The sequence below is a fragment of the Orbicella faveolata genome, unplaced genomic scaffold (assembly GCF_042242905.1).
Source record: "Orbicella faveolata isolate gen_17 unplaced genomic scaffold, um_ofav_v1 contig_1, whole genome shotgun sequence".
Lineage (NCBI taxonomy): Eukaryota > Metazoa > Cnidaria > Anthozoa > Scleractinia > Merulinidae > Orbicella > Orbicella faveolata.
Genome location: NW_028301536.1, coordinates 14,387,922 through 14,412,500, shown reverse-complemented (window position 1 = coordinate 14,412,500; position 24,579 = coordinate 14,387,922). Strand labels below are relative to the sequence as shown.

Genomic DNA, 24,579 nt, shown 5'->3' with positions numbered 1-24,579 from the left:
CTAAAATAAACTCACAGTAGACGTAAACCACTGAGATAATAAAACAAAAACATAACAAAAAATACCAGGTACTCTTTGAAGAAATGCATACTACAATTGGTAAATGTAAAATCACTGAAAAGAATGCGAATGAACGTAATCGAAAGAGAGAACACTGTAAGAACATAACTAGCTCTTAGCGGGACCTTTCAAAAACCCAGTTGCAGTTTAGTATAGAAAACTCAGTTTCTGCAAAACGTAGCGTATACTTGATCTTTGTGGAAACTGAACTGCAAATATGAAATTCATTATACTTAATTAATCTTTCCCATTCGTGTTCCCACTGTTCACTGTTTTCATTACCCTACTTACCTTGGTTCCGAGATTCCTTTTAGTCGATAAGAATGACATGCTTGCGTTTTAGTTAGTTACAAACTCTTTGGCAATCTTAAAGCATGAACACTCACTCAGGACATACATACCACACATAAACTAATTGCGACCAACACAAGCCCTATTATAGATGCACGCCACCTGAAATAAGCAAAATGGAATATCAGTTTATGTGCACAGGTGAAATCTATCCTGAACCTCTGCCTCAAAAGGCTATTACTTGTAGCAAGAAGTAAACGGCAGTGATACTAATCCTCCGGTAGGTAAAGGTAAAGTCTGCATGCGAGCCAAGTGGCCCATCAGGCCGGAGCTTATCCCGGTTTCTGTAGCATGAAGCGACTAGGAATATTTCTACTCCCTCCTGGATGGGATGCTAGTCCATCGCAGGGTTACCCCCAGCATTAAGTTCGCCGGTACCCATTTATACACCTGGGTGGAGAGAGGCACTGTGAGAGTAAAGTGTCTTGCCCAAGAAAACAACATAATGTCCCCGGCCAGGGCTCGAACCTGGACCGCTCGATCCGGAGACGAGCGCACTAACCATGAGGCCACCGCGCCTCCCACTAATCCTCCGGAGGGGGTTCTAATTCATCACAAGACCTTCTCCCTCCACTCCCGTACCACATGCATCCCCTCCCCCCTCCTTGATGCACTGTATTTGTCTGGTTCCCTTGAAACATCATTTCATTACAAAATTTGAAAATGTAACATGGCTACTGACCTGCCTATCTTGTTTCCCAGTTTTCCTAAAAGAGGCGTGGCTATAAGGTATGCTCCAGTGCATGGCAGGAAAATGACACCTGTCAAACAATCAAGCAAACATTCAATCAGTCAACTGAGGTCATAGAGTGGAATTTATATTCAGCTTCATTACCTCTCCCGTCATTAAATGCTTCCGCCGTGGTTTCTTTTAAGCACAATGCACATGGTTAAGTGTTGTTGAGCTAAACTTAATATTCAATCAATCAATAAATCAATCAATCAACCAATCGATCAATCAATCGATCAATCAATCAATCACTCAGTCAATCAATCAGTGAATTAGTCAATCGGTCAGTCAGTCAGTCAGTCAGTCAGTCAGTCAGTCAATCAATTAATTCAGCAATCAGTCCTTCCATCCTTCCCTTCATCAATTCGCTGGTCTGTCCATCTATCTGTCGGTCCATCCGTCCGTCCATCAGTCAGTCAATGCCAACTGAAACACAACCTTTGCCTTACACAATACACTCGGTTATCTTGAACTCCCTACTATTTACTGTCAGTTATATCAAACTCCCACTTTATCAAGCTTTTTCTTTGCTATCCTTGAGATTTCTGAAATAGTGGGGTTAGTGCAAGGTATCATACTTTATCATTTTACTAAATCTACACTACGAGTTTTGCTGTTTCTGTACCTATCTGCCATTTCTTGGCATTCATGGTTTCCAGCATCCAAATGGGTAATGTTGGCTCTAACAGAGCAAATGCCATGTTGCAGAAACAGATGGCACCTACAGAGCAGACAAATGCACTGTCAAATTGATAAAACATAACATGATCACCATCAAAATCTCCTCGTGGTTTTCATATACATTTTTATGTTTAGCTTGGGAGAATCTTATCTTTCTTACTACTTTTTCGATATCATCATAGGGTAGGTGACATCTTGGATTTAGAAAACAGTAAGAGAGAATAGAGGAAAGGAAAAACAACATCCCAGTAAAGTAAGAGTTAAACTGATGGAATAGTGATGGCATTGCTTGTTTGGTAAACTGGGTGTCTGTCTGCTGTCTGACTGGTGTTTTACCATGCATTACACATTGATAGGTGCCTATATCAATAGTACTTTCTTTCTCTGCTGTTCTGCAGGGGAATGTTCCAGACACATTGCTTTCAAAAAAGGTAAATACGACTCTCTCTTAACTGTGAATATTTTATTTGAGTGAATTCGTTTTCTTCTTTCCCCTCCCCTCCCCTTTCTTGACCTGGTTTTTCTTCACAGCCCAGCGTTACATTTTGCAACCCCAACATTGCTACTAGGTGCTTGGCCAAAATTATACTGCCAGGGCTCACCCAAAAAATGTTGCCTGCATTCCACGCTATGATGAATTCAGCATAAAAAAATTCATATAAATCAATGCCAAAACACTGTTTATTCCTCTTTATCTGGTGTATTTTGATATGCTTAAAATTTAAAACAGAAATTACTCCAACTGTAAGTGACACACAGTTAAAGACTTCCAAGACTGAGTTAGTGAATAAAAGTCACAGGTTTGTAAGTACTTACCACTAGCAATAAGAATGTAGGGATCTGACAACAAGTCCTTGAGTGTTGGTTTAACAGTCTACAATATAATTTTACTTTTTTTAAAGCTGGAATATTTCAATCAACATTGATCTCCTTGTTTTGCTTTTACTGCATTTATAAATCTCTCACTTAAATGTCCAAATAAAATTAGTGTGGTTAATGTTTAGATGAGTTTGCCTAACAACCTATCTAAGGTAATTAATTAAGAAAAAGAAAACAATTTCTTTGTATCAATTGAATTATAGAAACATGAGTGGAGGTTTGAAACTCAGAGTATGAAAATGCTTTTGGAAGATGAGCTGCCTAGAAGTGTTTCCACAGCTTTTTTTGGCAGAAACCGTTCTGCAACTTAAAGAAAAATAAGGAAAATCACTTATTTCCATAAGTACATCTTGCCAGCTTGTTCTAGTTCTGTGTTGATATTCCAGGCTTTCTCTAAAAATCTACTAGCATTCTACACGAAGGCTGTTCTCTTAGTGGCTTCATTACTCACTATCTATTCTGTTGTAGATAGTGATTTCTATATGTGATAGAAATCTCCAGTCTACCTGAAAGAGTGTTTTAGAACCTGACCTACTTATAATTGATCTGTTAAATTTGTTAAAATGAGTAATTACAGATGTAGCATGTGCTTTCTCACAGGGTTTATTTTAAAAGTGAACATATTGATCATTATCATAAAGGTAACTTACAATGTTTGGCATAACTGGCTTCTTAGCAATGACCACCAACACTGTTTCACAAAAAGAAAAGTATGGATGAATGCAAGCTCACCAAAAAAGGTATCAGCAGGAGGGGGGAGGAGGGGTTTGAAAAAAAAGTTACTTAGTTGTTTGCCTTCAAAATAACTCCACAATAGCTAATTAAAAACCTTAACTAATAGTACCAAAGCTAATTAAGAACCTCAACTAATAATATCAAAGTAACATTTATTAAAAGTGAAATTTACTGATTAAAAGTGACATTTATTAAATCCCCAAAATGCTAATGATATTATCATCTCATCAGTAAGTCTGTGAGTTAATTAGTTACAGTCAGCAGAACCCTGCCTTCTGGTCACCTCGTTAATATGGTCACCTCATTATTATGGCCACTTTATTTTGTTCTGGTAAAATGCCCATACATTTTCTTATGAGCAAACCCTGTTAATGCAGCCACCCCATTAATACAGCCAACGGCCAAATTCTGAAATCCCATCCTGTACGATCTTTTATAACTTTACCTGTTTATATGGCCTCTCAAACCAGTTATGTTCATCTTTCCATTGTTTATGCTTTATACACCGATTCAAGTTTCAATGTTTTTAAAATTATACCTGCTTTCCAGATGCTTACTAAAGAACATAATATTCATTTTTCTTGGATTCTTGTTACAAGTCTACTGCAATAATGTATTCTTTGATGGCAGCAATGAAATTAGAAGTGAATACTTTAAATGTTGAAAGGGTTCAAACAATCATATGATACAAAGAGTACAAATGTATAGAATAGCAAAATAGTAAAGAACTATACAAACCAAATGTAAGAAAAATTAATCCAGCAAGGATGAAAAATGGAAGGCCTTTGCCACCAACAGCGTAGAACAATCCTCCAAATGGTGGTCCAACTGAAAGAAACAAGCTCTAGATTAATAAGTCATCAATCCTTTAAAAACATTATGTTACAATTCAGAGAACTCAGAAAGTAGTACACGTACTTCCAGACACTATCAGTCTGCTCGGTGTCTACAGGTACAGATGGACCCTGCCAATTCGAACTCGGTTATTTAGGATTCCTCGTTATTTTGAGCTCCAAATCATTTCCCTCATTTACTATCAGTTATTTCGAACTCCCGCTATTTTGGACTATGTTTCATTTCCCCTTGGGGGTTCAATTGTCTAGACAGTTTTCTATAATTATCGTGTGATATGCTTAAAGAACGTAAGGAGAATAATACATGTAGGTCTTTTGCATGATTATGTCACATGCTCAAAATTCACCCCAAGCCTTGATTGTGAGAAATGTTCTCAAACCTCTGGCACCTTCAGGTTGTTTTCACAAGGGTGTTCTTTTCTTCTTTGCTACTTTGGAAATTTGTTCATGATAAAAAATTTAAAATTTTAATTTTCTAACTGAGGCTTTGTGATAAATTTGCTAGACAAGTCTGATGTCAACATTTACATGAGCAATTAAATATTGGTTAAACTGCTAGGAATTTTTGTCTCAAATGATTTTTTTTAAAAACATTATACTAAAGCCTTCCAAATTATATACAAAATGCACTAAGGTTTGGTACCCCTCTGAGAACAGAAGAACTTTTATTTCATAAGAGAAGCGATAATTTCAATACCACTTACATATTATCAATAATATGTACTTACAGATTTTAGGACATTTCTCAGAAACTGTCATTTTCAATAAATACCTAACACTCCAAGAGCAGTTGTTCCCATAGCAATTCCTATAGCAGTACCACGCTCATCATCATCAGGGTAGGCAGCTGCAAGCATTGCTAAACCTTTAAGGTAACAAGACAAACAGAAATTTGTATGATCAAACCGAATGCACAGCTTGCTTGAGAAACATGAGATTTGATGACAAGAATTGCAATAAATGATGACTTAGCTCTTACACAGAGATCCAACATAATTCTTAATAAACGCCGGAATGACCTTTTTTAACGCAAAGACTGTTCAAGAAGTTGTCGAGGACACTTCAGTGATACTCAAGGTCTTGTTTACCTCAGAATCACATAAAACTCTGTTTATTTTAAGTAAGGAGGGGATACAAAATACCAAATATTCAAGACTCCATTGAATGTAGGCCAGATTGCGTACACTGCAAGGCACTATATTAGTGGAGCTCTGGCGGCCCAAACGGCCACCAAGTGGAGCCCCATACTCATATAGGAAAAATGGAAACCCATGAATTGATTTTCTCATGGTTATCATGGCTAGCGGTATTGCTCGCGGGCACGTACAAACGATGACGGAGTCGCACAAGATGGCAGCCATACCAGCTAAAAGGTTGACACATATGCAGCCTTAATTTATAGTCTCTTTCTTTGATATTGGACTTCCACGCCATGTTCAATTGACACTTGTCAAAACAAGGTATCTGCTGACCAGTATCATGTGACCATATTGCAGGCTCAAGTTTAGAGCACATTGAGGTTACATGTTTTTTCAAAGTTGACTGCTGACCAAGTGTTGGTTTTTTTTATTGGATCACGGGCTTATGTCAGGTTAACTTGTTATAAACAAGGCCAGGTTGTGTGGAAGCCGGTTAACGCTAGCCCAGGATTAAAAGTTAACACAGGTATAAATTTTTCTTGTATACAAATGTTTTTCACTGTGTTTGTTTTGTATATTTAGGGATTATTCAAACTCAAAACAGAAAGCAAAACAATATACAGAAAACCTAACCGTAAAGTTACACAACTCAAATCAAAATTCTTGCTTCTCTTGGGTTAGCTTAATTGGCCTTTGCACAACCCGGCCCAGGAGCTCCACTTTTAGGCTTAGCTAAATCTATATATCATACTTACTAGAAATAAGAATCAAAGAGGAACCTAATCCCTGGATAGCCCGGGCCGAGAAGAGAAGTCCATAACTCTCTGCAAAGGCGTACACTAAAAGCACAAGAAACCCATTATCAAAATAAGCTGTAAAATTATTTCTCTTAAACATTCTGCAGAAAGCCTGTATGGCAATACTCAATCGTTGACTATTTTGCAACAGATTAATAAATATACTGTGTCTTCACTTTTACGATTATTGTGTATTAAGTAATATAATTTATTATTAACATTTATTATTAACCAGTAGTACCAAAGTTATCACCTGTAGGCTTTGATTATTTTGAGTGATGCAACATTATTGATCATTTGCAACATGTTTAATTAATTTTGAAAGAATAATCCCATTTTTGATAGTCACTAAGAAATCAACACTGTACAGGTTATGGTATTCTCTGTTGTGGCCATCTTTCTTTACCAAAATACATGCAATCTTGTGATAATCTTGTTGTACATTCTGAATTAGAGTTTTGCTGGCCATTCATGATTGGAGATGTCTCTCTTGAAAGTAAGCAACCAGGGGGGAGGCATCAAAATTCATCATCCTACAGGTGTTGGGCCATATTGTTATTTGGGGTTTATTGACATACTCATTTGTCATTTGCTGCTGCCAAAATACAATTGGTAAAATAATCATTGATCAAGTTTGCCTAAGTGTGATCATCTCCAAGCAAGGATAGTTCTGAAAAGAACATCTACAGGTTGATGACTCACATTACGACCACCTGAGCAGAAGTCAACTTCAGATGTAGGGTGAAAACTGTTTGTCAGTTTACGGTATTATAAGTCTGGTCCTTTGAATATAACCGGTCAGTTTAGCCGTTAGGCTATTGGCTGTAAGATTAATGTAAAGTTTGCCACCAGTCATTATAGCCAGTTTTGTAAGTTTTGACCTGTTTATTGTTAATCAAATGTTCGGCACTGTGATTTTTGACATCACCATTTCTTGCCAATAATATTATTAGTGGTCAGTCAGTATTGTGTTAAGGTTTCTGCCAGTTTTGTAGATGTAGGAGGCCTGCCAGTCAGAGAATTAAATCTAGTAAACTGCTCTTTCTATGGTTTGGTTGGTCCCTGACTTAAATGTTGGTAAGTAAATGTTGTATTGAAGACCTTATGGATTTGTAAGGCTGTAGGATCTGTAAGATGATCTCAGAAGAGCCCTAAATGTAGGACCTGGTCATTATCTAATGTAACTCTTGGTGAGTGTTCCCTCACATATGCAGTACCAAAGTTTTGGAATGCTCTTCCCCTTGACATCAGGTCTGGGGACACTGTTGCCAGCTTTAAAGGAAAACTGAACACATACTTCTTTGTAAAGTGTTTTCATAAAATCGAAATAATATTGTAATTTTCTGAGAATTTTAGTTTTTAAGTTTTATATTATCTTATTCTATTTTTTCCCGCCTTTGATAACCATCACTTCTGTGATTTAGACTAGTTAGCTGTAATTGTAATTCTAGGGCTTGTAACTTATAGTTTTAGATAATTTGAGTTGTAATGCGCATTTGAACATATCCATATCAAATTTGTGCAATGCAAATTCTTCATTATTATTATTGTACTAACAAGGTGTCAGGATTCAGTTTGTTTAGTTACTTCAAGTCAGTCAATGAGTGTTTGATCTAATAAATTTGGTATCATATGAAGCTGTTGTTCAAGTTATTGGTTTTTACCAAATAAGCTGCCTAGTGTTTCACAAATTTTTGTTGCATCCTGGTTTCAAACCATTATCTAAAAAAATGCTAAATAAAATAATATTATCTTAATTATGAATTGATATTATTCCAAATTAACTTAGTAATAACAAAAAGTGTGACTAATCATTACCAAGAGTTGATATAAATAACACACAGAAACCACTGTATAATGGGATGCTGTAACCCACCCTGAAAAAATAACAGTCACATAACTATAGAAACCAACTACTAAATAAAAATCACTCTGTTAATCTTTTTGAACTCTCTAGTATTGATTTGTCTTGAACACTGGAATGCTGAGCTAAGATTCAGGATCCTTTCCACAAAATTAATTGTTTTGATCTTTGGTCTCATTAATACAAGTGAATGCTCTATCTGGTCAACTGACAATTTTGTTTACAGTGAATTAAACTGGATGTTCTTTTGCCCACATTACTTGGTCAGTCAACTGTACCTGGCAACATAAATGTTTTCTCTCTCTTTGAAACAGAAGTAGTATCATTTCAATTTCAGTACAACTTAGGCTCTAACACAAAAGTAAATCCAGTTAATTAACTAAAAGTGCCTTGTTAAGATTTGAACTTATAAATTAGATGTGCAATAACAGTGACACTGACTCCATATAATTCAAATTTACAGCTGCTGGCTTTTCATACCTTTCTGTTAAATACCCAGCACCTGGATTCACCAGAATCTGTGAGAGATATTAAAACGCAATTTAAAGAAGATCTGCACAAAATATACACAATATAAAGTTAACTAGGCAAAAGCCTACTTCAATTTTGATTAGTGTAAAGTTTCATTTATTACTTAAGTATTGAATAATTTAAGTGAAGTTGAAAAACTAAAGACAAAGCAAGGATAATAATTTATTATCATTTGTTGATATAATTTATCCACAAAGCAGCAAGATTGTTACAGGTGTGAAGATCAAGGCAACAAGTGAATCATAAAATGCTTACAGCCCTGTTTTACATTACTTCACTTGACTAGTAATAATGAGGTTCATAAATTTATAATTTAACATACCTGAACAAAGGCTTTTGATGCAAATAATGCTCCAATTTTAAAATCCATAGATGAATCAGTTGTCACTAACGAGGAAGCAGTGGTAAATGCACTGTTTTTAGTTGAATTGTCAGCAGTTATTGGTGCCCCATCCATTGGTTTGTCAGTTATGTCCAAATATACTGGAATAATTGGTACTGAAATGAAACACAACAGACGACTTATTAATAATATTGTGACAATTAAGATAGGTCTGCAATGCATACATGTATCTTCTTATTTTGTGACATAATTATTACCTTGGATATGTGCATAATAGTCAATTTATGTTTCAATAATATGTTAAAATTTTTCTCACATTTTGATTGGTTCTTAGTTGACGACAGATGAATAGATTTTGTCATTTTATATGTTTCCTTAGGTTGTCTGGAAAACCCGAATAGCGAATAGCGAATACCGGTAGTCGCAAATAGCTAACAGGGAATAGTCCCGAATAGCGAATAGTACAAATAGTGTGAATAGTGGTGAACAGTCTCAAATAGTGGCGAATAGTGGCAAATACTGGCAAATAGTGGCAAATAGTAACAAATAGGGTACCCAGTATCTCACAGTCAACTTTGTAGCAGCCTAGGATGGGATTTTTTCCGCTAAAAAGCACAGGCACCTATCAGGACAAAAGGTGTTTCTAAACGTAATTTCTTCTGTTTTAACCACTGCAAAAGCGTAAATACGTCTTTAATAGGTTATCCTTGTGTTTTCTGTTTTTTTAATGTCGGCGATGGACAGTCTACTAGCCTGAGTCCGGAGAAGGAAAGGTAATAAATTCACTGAAATTCTGTTGCTTATTTGGATGATAAATTAACACTGGATATTAGATCTAAAGCGGTGACTGTTGATGACTATTTGTCACTATTCACCACTTTTTGCGACTGTTCACCACTATTCGCACTATTCGAGACTATTTGCACTATTCAGGACTATTTGCTATTCGCTATTCGGGTTTTCCAGACACCCATTTCATTATTACGTAAAACAAATAGACTCCATGTCGTTGTTCCTCTGTTCCGTAAATGATCACAGAAGTCAAAATCCTGTAGGAACATCATTGACACACTTGGCTATCCTGCCACATTTTTGCTCTAACCACATTTTGACGTCATCTGTGATCAACAACAACAACAACAACAACAACAAGCTTTATTACCAAATAAAAAAAAAGTTAAACTTTACAATATAATATATTAATACAAAAAAGAGGTAATGTTTACTCAGGATAACTATAAAGCTAATCAAGCTGAGTAAAACTATTACTGAAAAGGCACATGGCAACTTGGAATCTATCTGTTGAATAACATTACCAATATATCTGATGAGTACAGTGGGTTAATACACATAGAAGGGATAGATTTATGCTAGTATGGAAATGCAGTTAGGATCCTACCTGCTGGCATTTGGTTTCAAGATCAAGGTTAGAAAATTTGGATGACATTTATCATTAAGTAAAAAAGAAAGAACTTAGCCAGAGAAATCAGAAAAGACCTCAGGCAGTTACTTTTCCACCTTTCACCTGCTATAATAATATTATTGTAACTATGGTTAAAAACTTTTATTATAAAAATAAAAATTTATAACATTTTTATTGTGTTTTTTTTTTTTACAAAATAAATTATTTATTTTACATCCTGGCAAGTAGGATAGCAAATCATTAGATTGATCCGCTACTTTCAAAAGTAATATAATCCACTGATTTAAATTACTATAAAAATAATATAATCCACTGCTTTCAAAAATATTATAATTTACATAGCAGTCATAGATTAAATTGAAATTCAAATATCAGTCTGTTATTACAACCAATACCAAGCACTAGTGAAAGACAGACCTTATCACAGGTTTGGAAGCCATTTTGATGGGTAGGCAACAGCGTCAGATATTACAGTGTTTGTATGGGAATCCAAATGGCAAATCATTTTCTTAAAAATTGAATTCTAAAGTTAAAACAATTTATGAATAGCAAAGTTTTAACTACTAGACAAAGGAGTACATTAACCAAATCTGAGGGATGTATCTTACCACTGGATTCCCATACAAACACTATCATTTCTGACGCTGTTGCCTACCAGTAAAGGTACCTTTCAAAACCGCAACAAGGTCCATTATCAAACAGTATAAATAAATAGTACACTCAAATAGGATAAATATAAATATCAATTCAAACAGTTAAAAAAAAAACATTTAAGTATAAAACAGGCACCATTCTTTTTCAATGACATCTGGACAGGGGGGTGGGAACATAAGTGTCAAGGGATGAAGAAATCTTAAGCCAATATGTGTAACAATTCCTATTAGAGGTATTGGCCATCATAAATCATGGCAAAAGATCTTCTGCTACACTACATGTTTTGGAAGCAAACATGGAACACAAAGAGAAAGGTACCCTTCAAGAAGGAGTGGGGAAAGGGAGGGAAAGACAGGTGGGCAGGTGGGGGAAGGGGAGTGAATTGAAGTTCACACCATTCTGTCTCCATACCCCTACTCTGCATTTCTCAAACCTTAAAATATTTCCTCACAATAGCTACAGTTAACAAGAAATACTTGTTTTCTTACCAATAACAGACAGCAGTAGGCAGTCACACAAAGCGCATAAGCATGTTATCAACAGGATTAACCTCTTTGAAATATATGATATTGGTGATTGGATCGTGGGAGAGTCTTCCATTGCTTGCAGTTGACTATCGAATGGTTCACATTCCATCCCGTTATCTTCAAGGGAATCACTGTGGCTGGAGACCATTGTAACTTACGGCTAATAGTTCGGTTCTTTAACAGCTGAGTAGTTGTTCAAATTGAGGGAATTTATTACTGACTTTCTTAAGACTTTACTGGCAGCTGCATATCGTGATGCAAGAATCATCGTTTCCAGTGTTGTTCATTTGCGGACGAGAGTAGACTGGGTACCGGTCTGTGTAAATGCGCAGATTTCTTGCTAGAGAATGGATTACTTTCTAAGTTTGCTACAATACGAGTCTCAAATAGATGATTATTTTGCATTAAAAAAGAAAAATACGGTACTTTGTTTGCTCACAGTCCCCTTGCCAAGAGATTTTCATTATTTTTGCGATTTTGGCGGGAACTTTTTGATACATCTGCGCATCTGCGCGCTTGCGTGCTAGTTTCAGTGAGAAATGAGCAATCAACATTGCTCTTCTTTTCAGATTGCACGATTGCTATGGAAAAGCGACATAAAGATACAAAGAAAAGAGCCTTGGATCCTGATTATGGACTGAAAATGGGACTCGCCATCGGCGCCTTTTCTTTGCAATGCCGTTCGGACATTTCCCGTTGTTTACTGTCGACAGTCTGTAGCGCCAAGGGGTGTAGGAGTGATTGTCAAACGTGTTTTGGTGCCTGTTCAGGTGAGAACAGTGGCTTTATGTTAAGTCTCAGCTGCGGTTGTGGGAATATTTGTAATCTAAGTATACTGATTTGGAATGGGTACTCAAATTATTTCGCATTATTGAACGTAAGCGTATGTAAAACTATATTGAGCCCCGATCTGAACCACTGCGCAAATTTGCGCACATTCGTGTTCAACCTTTCAATGTTTGCTCTTGTTTTACTTACTTTTCGAAGGATTAAAATTTATTCTAAAGCTTATTTACCTGTCAGTTGAAAGTTAGATGTCGTGAAAGTGATAATGGCTCAAGAAATATAGTCTTCTGACGTGCTTTTAACCTGGGAATTCGATTTGATAACCTAGAAAGATTTCGTAACAAATTTAAGAGGGAGATCACTAAAGGTTAACCTGATTAACAGAACGGTTATTGGTTAACCACGTTTTCTGCGCCCTATATTTCCCTTTTGCAAAAGCTTACTACAGCAAGTACCTTTTGAGAAAAGATAAAGCAAAATGATATTGTTGCATTTGTGGGTTGTAGTACAGATTCTTATGGGTCCCGCGTGTATCAATGGTGTGTTCACTGCTTAGAGCAGGGAGAGAAAAATGTCGGTATCCCCTGACCCACGAAAAGATGGCAGGGTAACGAGGAGGAAAAAAAAATAACTTCCCTCTAAACCTCTACGTCTGGATAGCGGCACCCATGGTTTCCCACTGTATCAGCTTATATGATTCCCTTCAAATGAAGCTAATGACCTATACGACCTCAAAAGAGGACAAAAGGTACCTCTCAAGTTATTTTTAGTCATGGTACCCAGTTCTCCCGTATATAACGTTACCTCGCGCGATGGGTGGATGATTTCGTGAAGCGTGAAAATGCACGTAAAGCAGCTTCTGCGCTGTCCACCCGAATTAAAATTCGTGTCACGGGATTGGGATTTCCGAAACCAAGAGTGATCTTAAAATAATTTGAGGGAGATTGCCCTGGGAATAAGGCCTATATAGCGGATAAACTTTCTTAGACCTCATACTTTCTTGGTGACCTATTTGGGTTCCCATCTTGAGTGTTTCACACTAAGCCAGAGAAATTTGAAAACGCAGATTTATTCCTACGGTGAGGCCTACTGTCACATTAATCCGTCATGAAAACGGAGCTTTTCGAAGACACTCTTCAAAGCGGAGGAATTTGGAAACGCTGACTTTGCGTTTTAGTGTGCAAGGAAGACATTTTAAAAACGGAGCTTTTCGAAAACGATGAAGTCACGATCGCGAGAATCACGTGATTTCCCTGTCCGAGGTTTTCCCAAACACAAATCCAATATGATCGGTTATTGTTGCGTTTTCAAATTTCTCTGGCGTAGTGTAGACGGAAAACATATGATGCGTTTTCAGAGTGAAACCTTTTTCAAATTTTTCCGGCATGGTGTGGACAGGGTCTCAGAATGATTCAAGTCCCGATCGTGGCCTTTGCAAATCGCACTCGGCGTGTGAACTTCTAAACGCTGTCCCATATCAGAATCTTGAATCGACGAACGTTCCATCCTTACTGAAACGCTAAAACAAAAAAATCAACAAAGCATTTTTTGATGAAATTAATGAAATATACTCGATCGTGAACGGTGATTGGCTCTCAATCGTGCGTTTACGTAATTATTAAGTGATTGGGAGCACACTGTAATTGGTTGTAAATCATTTATCATAACTTAATAAAACATAGAAAATTATATTTCGAGCTTCTCAGTCATAAAACAACCCTTTTTGCCATATAGTTCAGGAAAAACTCTGGAAGTCTGGTCGAACTCGAAAGAACTGTGATACGCCTCGGTGTTTACAATGTTTTTCTCGTTCTCCCGGCGAACTTACAATAGTCTCACAAGACCAATTGTGCTTTAATAAGTCAAAGTAGCCAAGACGGTTTCGAATATGGTCATGCATATACAGAGATCAGAGATCGCGCAAGCATTCCGAACTTTCTCACAGGAGGAATGTCAATAAGGCCCAGTTCATACGTCGCATTTCTGCCATGTCGAATTCAATTCAATTAAGTGCGGCAGAAATGCGACTGTGGATTCATACGTCGCACTTGTGTCACACTTAACTCAGGATTTATATTGTCGGATATGTCGGTCAGCGGAAAATGCTTTAAACGTAGAGTATTCAATACGGCGGACGAAAATACTGAGCGACGAAAGACTAATTTTGCGAAAAATTGTCCGCCAATGGAACGAGAAGGAGAAGGCTGACAACGGAGCAGTATGTGTTGCAATATGTTCAGGTTGCATTGGGTCGGGAGTGGCCAAGTTTCTCCTTTTTCTTCGGCGGGAAAACATTTACGCATGCTCAATACATTAACATAATGTATGCATTAGATACGACACGGCAGAAATTCGACGTCTGAATCGGTGTCGCATTTCTGTCGGATAATGCGACAAGACCAGTCGAACGTGCGACAGAAATGCGGCAGCCGATTCAGACGTCGAATTTCTGCCGAATTTAATTCGTTGAATTGAATTCGACACGGCAGAAATGCGACGTATGAACCGGGCCTAAGCCCTAATGCAATAAGTTGTTTCTAAGCAACACGCTCGCCGACTACTGCGTGCTCACAGTCGAGATTCCCACCGTAAATGACAGCCTAATGGTCACTGCTCAGACTTTTCCTTCTACTCACGTAATTACAATTTGGTGAGAAATTTTATGAAGTCCTCTAAACCCATCCCCAGAGCCTTACTCATTTCACTTCTCGCTTGCATGTGAGTGAAAAAGAATGGTACTTGTTTTCTGTCTAATTGAGTCTAATCTAACGTACAGGCGAGACCGATGAAGAATGAAGTAGACGTGAAAGCCTTCTAAAGAAGCAGTGGACCAAGCTGAAAGAGAAATAGCTAAATAAAAATGATGATTGTCTTGTCCTGTCCTGTTCTGTCTACTGGAGATGAGTACAAAGAGAGACCATGGATTCCTGTCCTCGATCGATATTAAGAAATCGATGAATCTGAGAACCAGCGTTACTGATTGCAAGGAAGGTAAGGTTCACCGCTTTCAGTTTGTACTAGCCTCTTCTAGGCGTTCAGGTAGTTGGGGCGCAGCGCGAAAAACAGCGCGCGAAAAAATAAAAAAAAGCGCTTCCTCTCGCGGCGCTTTTTTTAAATTATTTTTTCGCGTTTTTTTTTTTTCGCGCTGCGCCCCAACTGACTGAACGCCTGGAAGAGGCTAAGTTTGTACTGGTAAATGATGTGGCGGTACTAGTGGGGAGAGGGAGGCGCACTATACATTTGTTTTGCAATTGAAATTTGCAATTTAGAGGAAAGGATCTCTATGCAGTATATCCTTCATGGCATTAGTAATCATACAACTAAAGCCAATTAAACCTGACAGAACTAATCATCGTGCCCCTAAAACCCGAGATATCAACTATCATATTCTCTCTACTGCTCTCGAAGTTTTCCTTGTAAATTAGTTTGGAGACATTTACCTGTGTGGTTTTTGATGCACCCACTGAGTCGTCTTATAAATGAGATATTTAATTTCTGACTTGATTCATTCACTTTTTTCAGTTTTGTTCGGGATGCTAGTCCATCACAAGTGCGCGCCCTTGCCTGTTTTTTGTCAAGCAAAGCTACCTCAGCATTTTCCTGTCATGGATATTCCAAGCGAGAAATCAAGAAGCTGCTCCAAATTGTAATGCGATCGATGTGCAACAATGCAGTTGGCCACCAGTTGGCCACTCCCTGAGTGGAAGAAAATGTAGAGAGAAACCGGTTGTTGGTCTGTTGCGCGAAGGTTGGCTCTTGATTGTTTTGACGGCTAGCGTTCTCTCCTTATCCCCAATAAAAAATTTTACAGAAGAAAACGGAAAAGAGGAAGGCTGAATGTTGCAGAATCTTTTGTTGCTTGAGAATAAGCATTCATACTTTTAGTATAAATTAATATATTTTGTTTGTCAGGCATATGTGATCATATTAATTTAGATTTTAATTTGCGCCATATCAATTTTAAATATTATTGTTATTTCTTCTTATTATTATTATTAGTATTATTATTATTATTTATTATCATTATTATTATTTATTATCATTATTATTAATTATGGGAGGCGCGGTGGTCTCATGGTTAGTGCGCTCGTCTCCGGATCGAGCGGTCCGGGTTCAAGCCCTGGCTGGGGACATTGTGTTGTGTTCTTGGGCAAGGCACTTTACTCTCACAGTGCCTCTCTCCACCCAGGTATATAAATGGGTACCGGCGAACTTAATGCTGGGGGTAACCCTGCGATGGACTAGCATCCCATCCAGGGGGGAGTAGAAATACTCCTAGTCGCTTCATGCTACAGAAACCGGGATAAGCTCCGGCCTGATGAGCCACTTGGCTCTTATGCAGACTTTACTTACCTACCATTATTATTAATTATATCTTTTCCTCGTATCGCGCACTGGCAAGTTTAAACTCACAGTTATTCTGCTCCTGTTGTAGGCGCCTTCAAAGCTCAACCAGCTCTACTAAGAGCGTTGTATCAGTCACGTTGAAGCGCTGAATGTTTTCAATCTCCTATTGTGAACACAACTGCGATAACAATTTCCTTATTTCTTACTGTAACTGCCCAGTAGAAGGTAGTCAGTCTCATCGACGTGCGATAGTGTACTAAGAGTCGTGAAGCAAACCTGCCAAAGACTTCACTGATCATGAAAATTCGCAATTTCTTAGTCAACGCACGTACACAATACATCATTAACTTGATTGAATACCATTCATTACCAATCAATTCATCCAATTGCTTTCGCTATCGCCAATGAACTTTGAACAACTCGTCAAGAAACCCATTCCTTTATTCCTTACTCAAAGTTTGAGAGATATGGGCGTATTAAGCAGCGGAAAAGACTCAATCCTTGATATGGCGGTTTAAACTAAGCACTTCCTTTTGTTGTCTTTTGCTGCCCACTGGAGCCATGCTTTACTGAGTGTTTTGATGGCACTATGACCATACATAATCAATTCCCAGAGGGCATTCGAGTCCACGGAAGCCGGTCAATTAGTTTGACTAAAGGTGTATTGCACGTTCTGTTCTAATTAAGAGCTTGTATATTAGAACAGTTTAAGCCGTGCTCGCGTGAAAATAATCACGAAAGAAAACTCCAGTTCTTGTAACGTGGCTTCATCTATGACCGCCTCGAGAGAAGTTAACGGTTTTTTTCGGCAAGAAAACTTAGGATGATCGAGTCGAGGCTCAGGTAAGTTATTGACTACAAGTCGAGTTATACTTTAACAGTAATCTTTTTATACCGTTTCGTTGAGTTAAAAGATCAATAACACGGGATTTATACTAGACGTATGTGTTTAAGTGAGACGTATTGCAGAAAAACACGATCATACGGCCGTATTATTACCCGACTTAAGACATTACTAATCGTTACATCAATTAGGAACTTCACAATGACTAAGCTAGATCAATTGTTGCGACAGTTTTTCAGGAGATTTTAGTCGGAATGCAAAATGGGAACACTGAGGTTTTACCCACATCTTGCGACGACTTTTTCGCCATTCCTGTTTCGCGCGATTTCCACTATGACCTCTGTTTTTTATTACCTAATATGTACAATGTGATAATGTGTCTAGTATACGGTATACTAGGAGGTGTTTGTGTAATATTATATAACACAGCCGAGAACTCCTGCCATAAAATTGGTGGTGATACTCGCCCCTGCCAAACTTGGTGGGAAAACACTGATTAAACACCGCTACTTTAGCACGCGCGACAGCGTATGACAAGCATGTTCTTATGAAAGACGATTTTATGCCAGAAGTTTCACTCTTGATTGTGCGGAAGAAAACTAAGTTCACGTTGACGATGTAACTTATTTTTCGTAAAGTCAGTCGTGTAAAGAAATTGTTATTTCACGCCAGCTCTCCCTCGACCATACATATTTCAGTTTTACTTTACCATATCTGACCATTTTGATTGGCTCTTCAGCTTTCTCTGTTCTAGATAACATAATTTTTTTGTTTTCAATTAACACGTTCTGTTGTGTTTTGAAGTGGGATAACACATTAACTATGAGTAAGCTCTGCCCATTTGTCAAAAGCACCTCCTGTTTTCTCGACGCAGTAAAAGTTGTCACTTTTGTTTTTTAGGATTCTGTTAGTTTCGGCCTCTAGGGTAGATGTTCTTTTATTACTATGCAGGACAGCCATTGTGTCAGTGTTAGAACTCGTTTAGGTTTAATATGTTTTGTTGTCCTTTGGCTAAAACAGTGCAGTCCTTGCCGGATTATTCTCAAAACACTGCTTCGCGTCAACTGCAAACTATAAGTTTGTTTGTTCGCCTAGCCTTTTTAATGTTCATTCTAGTTATACAAAAGTCATGCCATATTGATATTTTTTGCGGAAATAGAGGCTTTTTTGACCACATCTTTTTTAACAAAATATTTTTTTTACATGGTTCCATTTGAAGCGGGACCTTTTAATAGAGTTCCTTCTTAGTGCGGTGTTATCCATGAAATTCAACAGTTTGCAAGGAATAAGGCTGTTTTGATAGGCCAACCGACGTGGATATTTTTCAGCGCGGAGAGACTCTGGAAACTGAGCCAGTGTCACTGATTTCTGTACTAAAATCGGCGCAATAATTCCAACACTATCTATTTTACAGTACGTGCGGTGTTCAAAGGACATGACACCTTTATTTCAAGGCAACATGGCAACAAGACGCCTAAAGGACTAACAAGGGGCTTCCTCCAGTTAGCAAGGGGCCAAAGACTCCCACAGTTTATATCTTCTTCCTTCGTTTTAAATTGACTGTGTACTGTTGATCAAAAATTGAAATCGAATTGTTAATTTGAACTACACAGTTTAACTTCGTTGTTCACCTTCGATTCCTCTGATCATAGTTAACATATATATGTTAATTATGTGTCACGTACCGCGGCGATACTTGGTATAGAAACTACTTTTCTGTTGCCACTCGGCAAAGTATGAGCCAGATTTGTCTGACGACGTTCACATGCTGTAGAGCGGCGAACTTCGTTCTTTTTTCATGTGTTAGCACAAAACTTTAAGATGTGGACGTACTTTGTTTTCCTGTCAGTATAAAGAAAGAACGCTTACATGACCATACACAGTGTATTATTTACGCGGCACAAAGAAATTATTACTTATAATGCTCTTTTAATTGCGACAAGCTTTCATTTCATCAAGGAAGAGTCTCGCAAAGGATGAGGTTGTTTATGTAAAATATGGGAATTGGCCAAGATTTTCAAACTTCAGAGAGAACAGTTTAATGAAGAGGCTTTTTTCGTTTGGCTGCTCTAAACATAAGTTAAATCCTTTATACAGCTAAATTCCCCAAGGTACCGATAATACCAAAAATCATTATAAAGGAATGCTAACGACGCATGAATAGAAACGAACTGGCTTTGTTCGTGATCAGTGAAAATAAATACATACCAGTGGAATAACAGCTTTGAAAATGTGTCACATTTTGTAACTTACCTCCAACATCTTTGGATTTTTTGAGTGTAAAAGTACTCGCAGAATCATATTCCGCTGTCGTCGCTCCATTTGCATTACCATTTTGCTTACAGTTCATTAATATTAATTCATGAACCAAAAATTTCAGTACAACAATTTATTTACAAGTGATTGTGTTTGCGATGACATAACTCTTTAAATAATGAGATTCAGAAGTAAATCACTCTAAATCCATGTTTTGTCTCCATTTGGATATTACGGACAATGACTATAGGATTACAGTAGATTACATTTTAAGATGTACCTAATATCCCTCTTTAGCTAGAACAAAGCAATGTTTGCTACAGATGCCTGAAAACGTTAACTGTGCTGGCCATCTGAAGGCATTGAACTATACCCTTGAGTGCCAAAATAATATCGTTAATGATGGTTCACGGTGGAAATGACTGTTGAAGACTTGGCGTGAAGAAGTCAAATATGTTGCTTTGAGCACGTGAGTAAACTGACTCTTCGTTCCGTACCGCACATGGAGTGCTCCGTGCCGTGTCAGTGAAAATACAGTCAAAGTTCCGGAATCGTAATAGATGACTCTGCTTCTGAATAGTGAAGGTCAAGCGAAGAAAACGAAATTATGTCGATCACTGAATGAATTGTCAAACAAATATGATAAGCAAACTCATTTATTACGATGTATGAAACCTCTGACGTCAATTTCGGGGCTTGAGCCAAATCTTACTGTACGCTTTAATTGACTTCTGTTTTAAGAGTTAATCACGTCGCTATTAGGTATATTCTATTATGCATTGATAGCGCGTTTCATGAGAAGTGATCTACATTTCAAGCTTTTTTGTCTTATATCGATGTATTATTTCACATGTTACATCACAGTTTGAAACTAAACTGAATGTAAAACTATGTATAACAAATTTATAGTCTGCTGCGTGAAAACATATTTACAAAGGCTAATAAGCTTTTTAAGCTAAACTTCCCAGCAAGTAATAGCATTATTTCACTTTCTCAGAGAGAGTTTGACAAATTCATGGTACACCCCCGGTGACAAAGTTTGTGAATCAATTTTATCCGTCCATTTGGCAGATTATCTTTGCACACTGTTCTAGATCTCTAATTGCATCGTAAACCACTGTGGCATAGACATGGATCTGAAAAAGTTCCTTCTAAACAACGCCAGTCTACAGTCCCGGCCAAGACGAAGGAGACATAGCATTGCCGATGTACGTTTCTTTCACACTCTTCACGATATTCCGGAAAAACCCGAAGAGGAAGACACGGATAAAGAGCGACGACGCTCAACTGGTAGCTTTAAACAGAGAGAATTAAGGTCGAGGGCTGCGAGCGAACCGCCTTGTGAACCCACGCAAGAGTACTACGAAGGCACTAAGAATGTTGAATCCACTAGCGAAGCAAATGGCACGATAGCCTTTTCTTCCGGTGATTGCAATGTAGACGAATCTCCACTTTATAAGCGATGCTTCTCTTTCGAGAATTCCACAGAGGACAATGAGCATTTAATAGAGGCTGTATCCACATACGTTCTGTCGTACACAGTTGATGCAGGTGACGATGCTTGCAATACTGGTGATGTTTCTCCGGCGACCACTGGGTCGTCCTCCCCTCAGGAGAGCTCCAAAGAAACAAGGGACCAAGAGTTAGCTCTGTCTGAGATGCTCAGGAAAGTTGACACACCCATGGCCCCTCATCGATCTCGACGAGGGAGTGTGATTGACCCAGATGTGTTAGAACGAATAACCTCCCTGAATCCCGTAGTAGAATCTCGTCGATCAAGCAGCATTGCAAGTGTATCAATAAATCTGAATGGATCACCCGAAGATGGCGATTGCAAGGTAGGGTCAGAACCAGGGTCGCGCCGTTCCTCCGCAAAGAATACCGATAACGACGAAGGCATGCTTGGAAAGGTTCTTGTATCTCCTCGCCTAACCAGGAGAGGGTCTTTGAGTGATGTTCTGCTATCACTGTCGCCTCAATTCGACAAGAAATCCGATCATGGTCGAGAAGAAACACCTGGCAACGATGGAAAATTCAGTTCAGCACTTCTATTGCCACACGCAAATGGTCACGTAAAAGATCCATGGAGACCACTTTCTCCTTTGAACTTCAACAAAGGTAAAATTGAACGTGATGAAAGTCCAAGTATCCAAAGACAGGTTAAAATTGAGAGTCAGGTTAAGAAGGAAAGCGAAAATGCTCTTGGTAAAATAATGAATTTTCCCAATTTACTAAAACGTAGGGGTTCTCTTGGAGACGTTTTGCGTACGCTTTCTCCTCAAATTGGCAGCTCAACATCCAAAGTTGTTGGCATCAAAACGTCTTTAAAACCTGCAGCTGAAAAGGAGCGCAAATGCAACTGTCCAAGCAAGGACAAAGATGGCAGGAGGATATTAAAAAGCCCGGCTCTAACTAGAAGGGGTTCCATTGGAAATGTCCTCAACACGCTGTCTCCAAACTCAGCTAAAAGATGCCCGTCGCCATCTGCTTTGACCATTAAATGCGACACTGATGACGCTCAATCAGAGAAGAGGTCACTCATTGGACCAGAGGTGCCAAAGTCCAAAGATGTTCAGGGGTCACCCAGTGAAGCTCGTCCCAAAGGTCTGCTGGCTATCGTTCAGCAACACGTGATCACCCACAGCCAGGCCATGCAGCGGAAGCGGAGGAATTCCATTGCTTCTACCAAGCCGCCCACAGGAACTTTGGAATTTTCCTTGAGAGAATCGTTAGACACTGGAGAGTGGGGAAATGAAAGTAACCCCGAAAACGATCGTAAATCATCCGTCCTGAACACAGCAGCATCTATCAAGGATTCCTTGTCAAACAAACACAACAAGGGCAACGACAACAGCAACAGCAATAGCGTCAACGGTAACAACATTAACACCGAATCAAAAGATAGTGCAAAGAGATGTGGCCCATCGGACGATATGCGCAACTCAAATGGCCCTGGTATGGTTCTCAATCATCAAGTGCAAGGTACAGCCAAAGACTCAAGTCCATCTGAACTTAGCAAGTCCAAGGAAAAGTCTCACATTAGAGCCGATGGTGACGTTAATTTTCCCGTGCCCAGGCAACTGGTTGCAAGCGAGAGTATGGATGTTCCTCGAGTGCAGTCTCCGCAGAGAAAAATCAGCGCTCCACTTCCTGCGAGAAGCGTTGCGCCTCCTCAAAGGAAGAGCAGTGTCAACGTGATTAAACGTCCTCCTATCACCTTTGTGATTCCAAACGATACATCTGGAAGAACAGAAGGGAGGGTAAATCAACCGAATTACCAACACTCAAGTGGTGTGGGGTTCGATAATTCGCGTTTCCTTCCATTAAGCCAGGAGGAGGCTGATGATTATTCCAGGATCAAAAAAACAGAGGCAAGTAAGTCAGCCACGACTAATTCGACCATTACAATGAGTTCGAGAGTGACTGTTCATGGTGGAGGTGGAAAAGGGATCGTGCGTAAACTTGGAATATCTCCGAAACAGCCGCCTCTAAACGATTCCCTTCCCACGGAGGAAAGGTTTGCGGCACTCAGCGAGAGGTATGCTTCTTTGAAGGCGAAACTCGAGGGAAGTGACAGTAAGCAGAAAACACAAGATCCTTCTTCCAAACCTTCCGAAAAGAGTGAACAAAATCCAAACACTGACGATAAATTAACCCAATCGAAATGCTGGACAACTGTCGAAAGTATTCCACTTCAACAATTTGCAGTTCATCGAGTATCTGATAAACGTGTTGCTTCAATCGAAGGTACATTGACTGCCAAAGATGGAGGTAAGCAAGGAACAGACAGCGAAGTAAACGGTATTAATTTGGAACCACGTACAGTCACAAGTAGTGAGTACAGCCACGTGAGTGGGAAAGAATTGATGGGCGTCATGGAAACAACAAGCAAGACGAATAGCATCGAGAATAGTCCTAACGTAGACGCGAATAACAATATTACACCCAGTATTGCCAAAATACAAGTAGAGAATGATGGAGTGGAGGACATTTGTTCTATGGCTAATGCCGGTAAAACAGCTCTTGACTTAAGACCCGACTCTCCATCCCAACAGTCGAGAACAAATGTTCTCGCAAAGCTGATGAACAGAAAAATGGGTCCCAGAAGAAAGCAAAGCATTGTCCCTCGTGTGACGAAAAGAAGATCGAAGATTTATACAGAGAGCGTTAGTGGTAGCAACAGTATACCAGCGTCTGCAGCACAGTTTGAGAGGATAAGAACGGTTGTCGAAAGTTCTGTCCTTCGTGCACCGGTACGACAGGAGGTACGTTAAAATTATTGATCGTAGTGGTAATAATAATGTAATAATGTCTTTATTCATTGGATAAAAATACATATCAAAATTTACAAAGTAGAATTAGCTAGAATACTTAATAGGCCCTTACGATAAAAAAAAATTGACTGAAAATGCTAAAATTAAAATTGCATTAAAGAAGACAAGAAATTGAAAAATCTACATTGCTAATTTATATCTAAAACTAAGTCTATTAAGAAAGGTATTTATAAACCGTTCAGTATGTATTTTCGTTATTGCCCAATTAGACTTATACGAACTGATACCTTTCCCCAATTCCCTCCCAATTTTGTATCGTAAGGCTGAATACCAATGATAAGCCGGGGAAAGACATAAACATTCTAACTGAGAGCAAATATTTAATTTTACTCGTGTTATGTTACGATTCGGGGATTTAAAGTCGACTTTCTTTTTACCTCCTATAACAAATTCAAGTAGGCAGACCAGGAGCTATGAAGGACTTGCATGATCAGAAAATCTCCG

At 38.5% G+C, this 24,579-nt stretch overlaps 2 protein-coding genes and 1 long non-coding RNA gene across 5 annotated transcripts in view; 2 read left to right on the top strand and 1 right to left on the bottom strand.

The window, feature by feature from the left end:
• LOC110061246 (synaptic vesicular amine transporter-like) overlaps nt 1-11,860 on the bottom strand; it is a 19,911-nt gene extending 8,051 nt beyond the window's left edge. For 2 of the 3 annotated variants that reach the window (XM_020768079.2, XM_089290974.1), the window contains exons 1-12: nt 11,530-11,860; nt 8,944-9,119; nt 8,571-8,608; nt 8,045-8,103; nt 6,185-6,268; nt 5,063-5,155; nt 4,175-4,264; nt 3,352-3,392; nt 2,639-2,696; nt 1,767-1,862; nt 1,094-1,172; nt 462-513 (exon numbers count right to left, since the gene is read on the bottom strand). In XM_020768079.2, the coding sequence (XP_020623738.1) occupies nt 462-513; nt 1,094-1,172; nt 1,767-1,862; nt 2,639-2,696; nt 3,352-3,392; nt 4,175-4,264; nt 5,063-5,155; nt 6,185-6,268; nt 8,045-8,103; nt 8,571-8,608; nt 8,944-9,119; nt 11,530-11,716 (1,053 nt within the window). In that variant the 5' untranslated portion in view covers nt 11,717-11,860. The remainder of the gene's footprint in view (nt 1-461; nt 514-1,093; nt 1,173-1,766; nt 1,863-2,638; nt 2,697-3,351; nt 3,393-4,174; nt 4,265-5,062; nt 5,156-6,184; nt 6,269-8,044; nt 8,104-8,570; nt 8,609-8,943; nt 9,120-11,529) is intronic. The other variant, XM_020768078.2, reaches the window with a different exon arrangement.
• Nucleotides 11,861-11,995: 135 nt separating this feature from the next.
• On the top strand, nt 11,996-15,188 carry LOC149118182 (uncharacterized). The gene is made up of 2 exons (XR_016207711.1): nt 11,996-12,338; nt 15,131-15,188. It is a non-coding gene; the product is annotated as an uncharacterized LOC149118182 (long non-coding RNA).
• A 1,202-nt stretch (nt 15,189-16,390) lies between these two features.
• LOC110061276 (uncharacterized) overlaps nt 16,391-24,579 on the top strand; it is a 42,672-nt gene continuing 34,483 nt past the window's right edge. Inside the window, exon 1 of the mRNA XM_089290958.1 lies at nt 16,391-24,066. Within this exon, the coding sequence (XP_089147084.1) occupies nt 20,932-24,066 (3,135 nt within the window). The 5' untranslated portion in view covers nt 16,391-20,931. The remainder of the gene's footprint in view (nt 24,067-24,579) is intronic.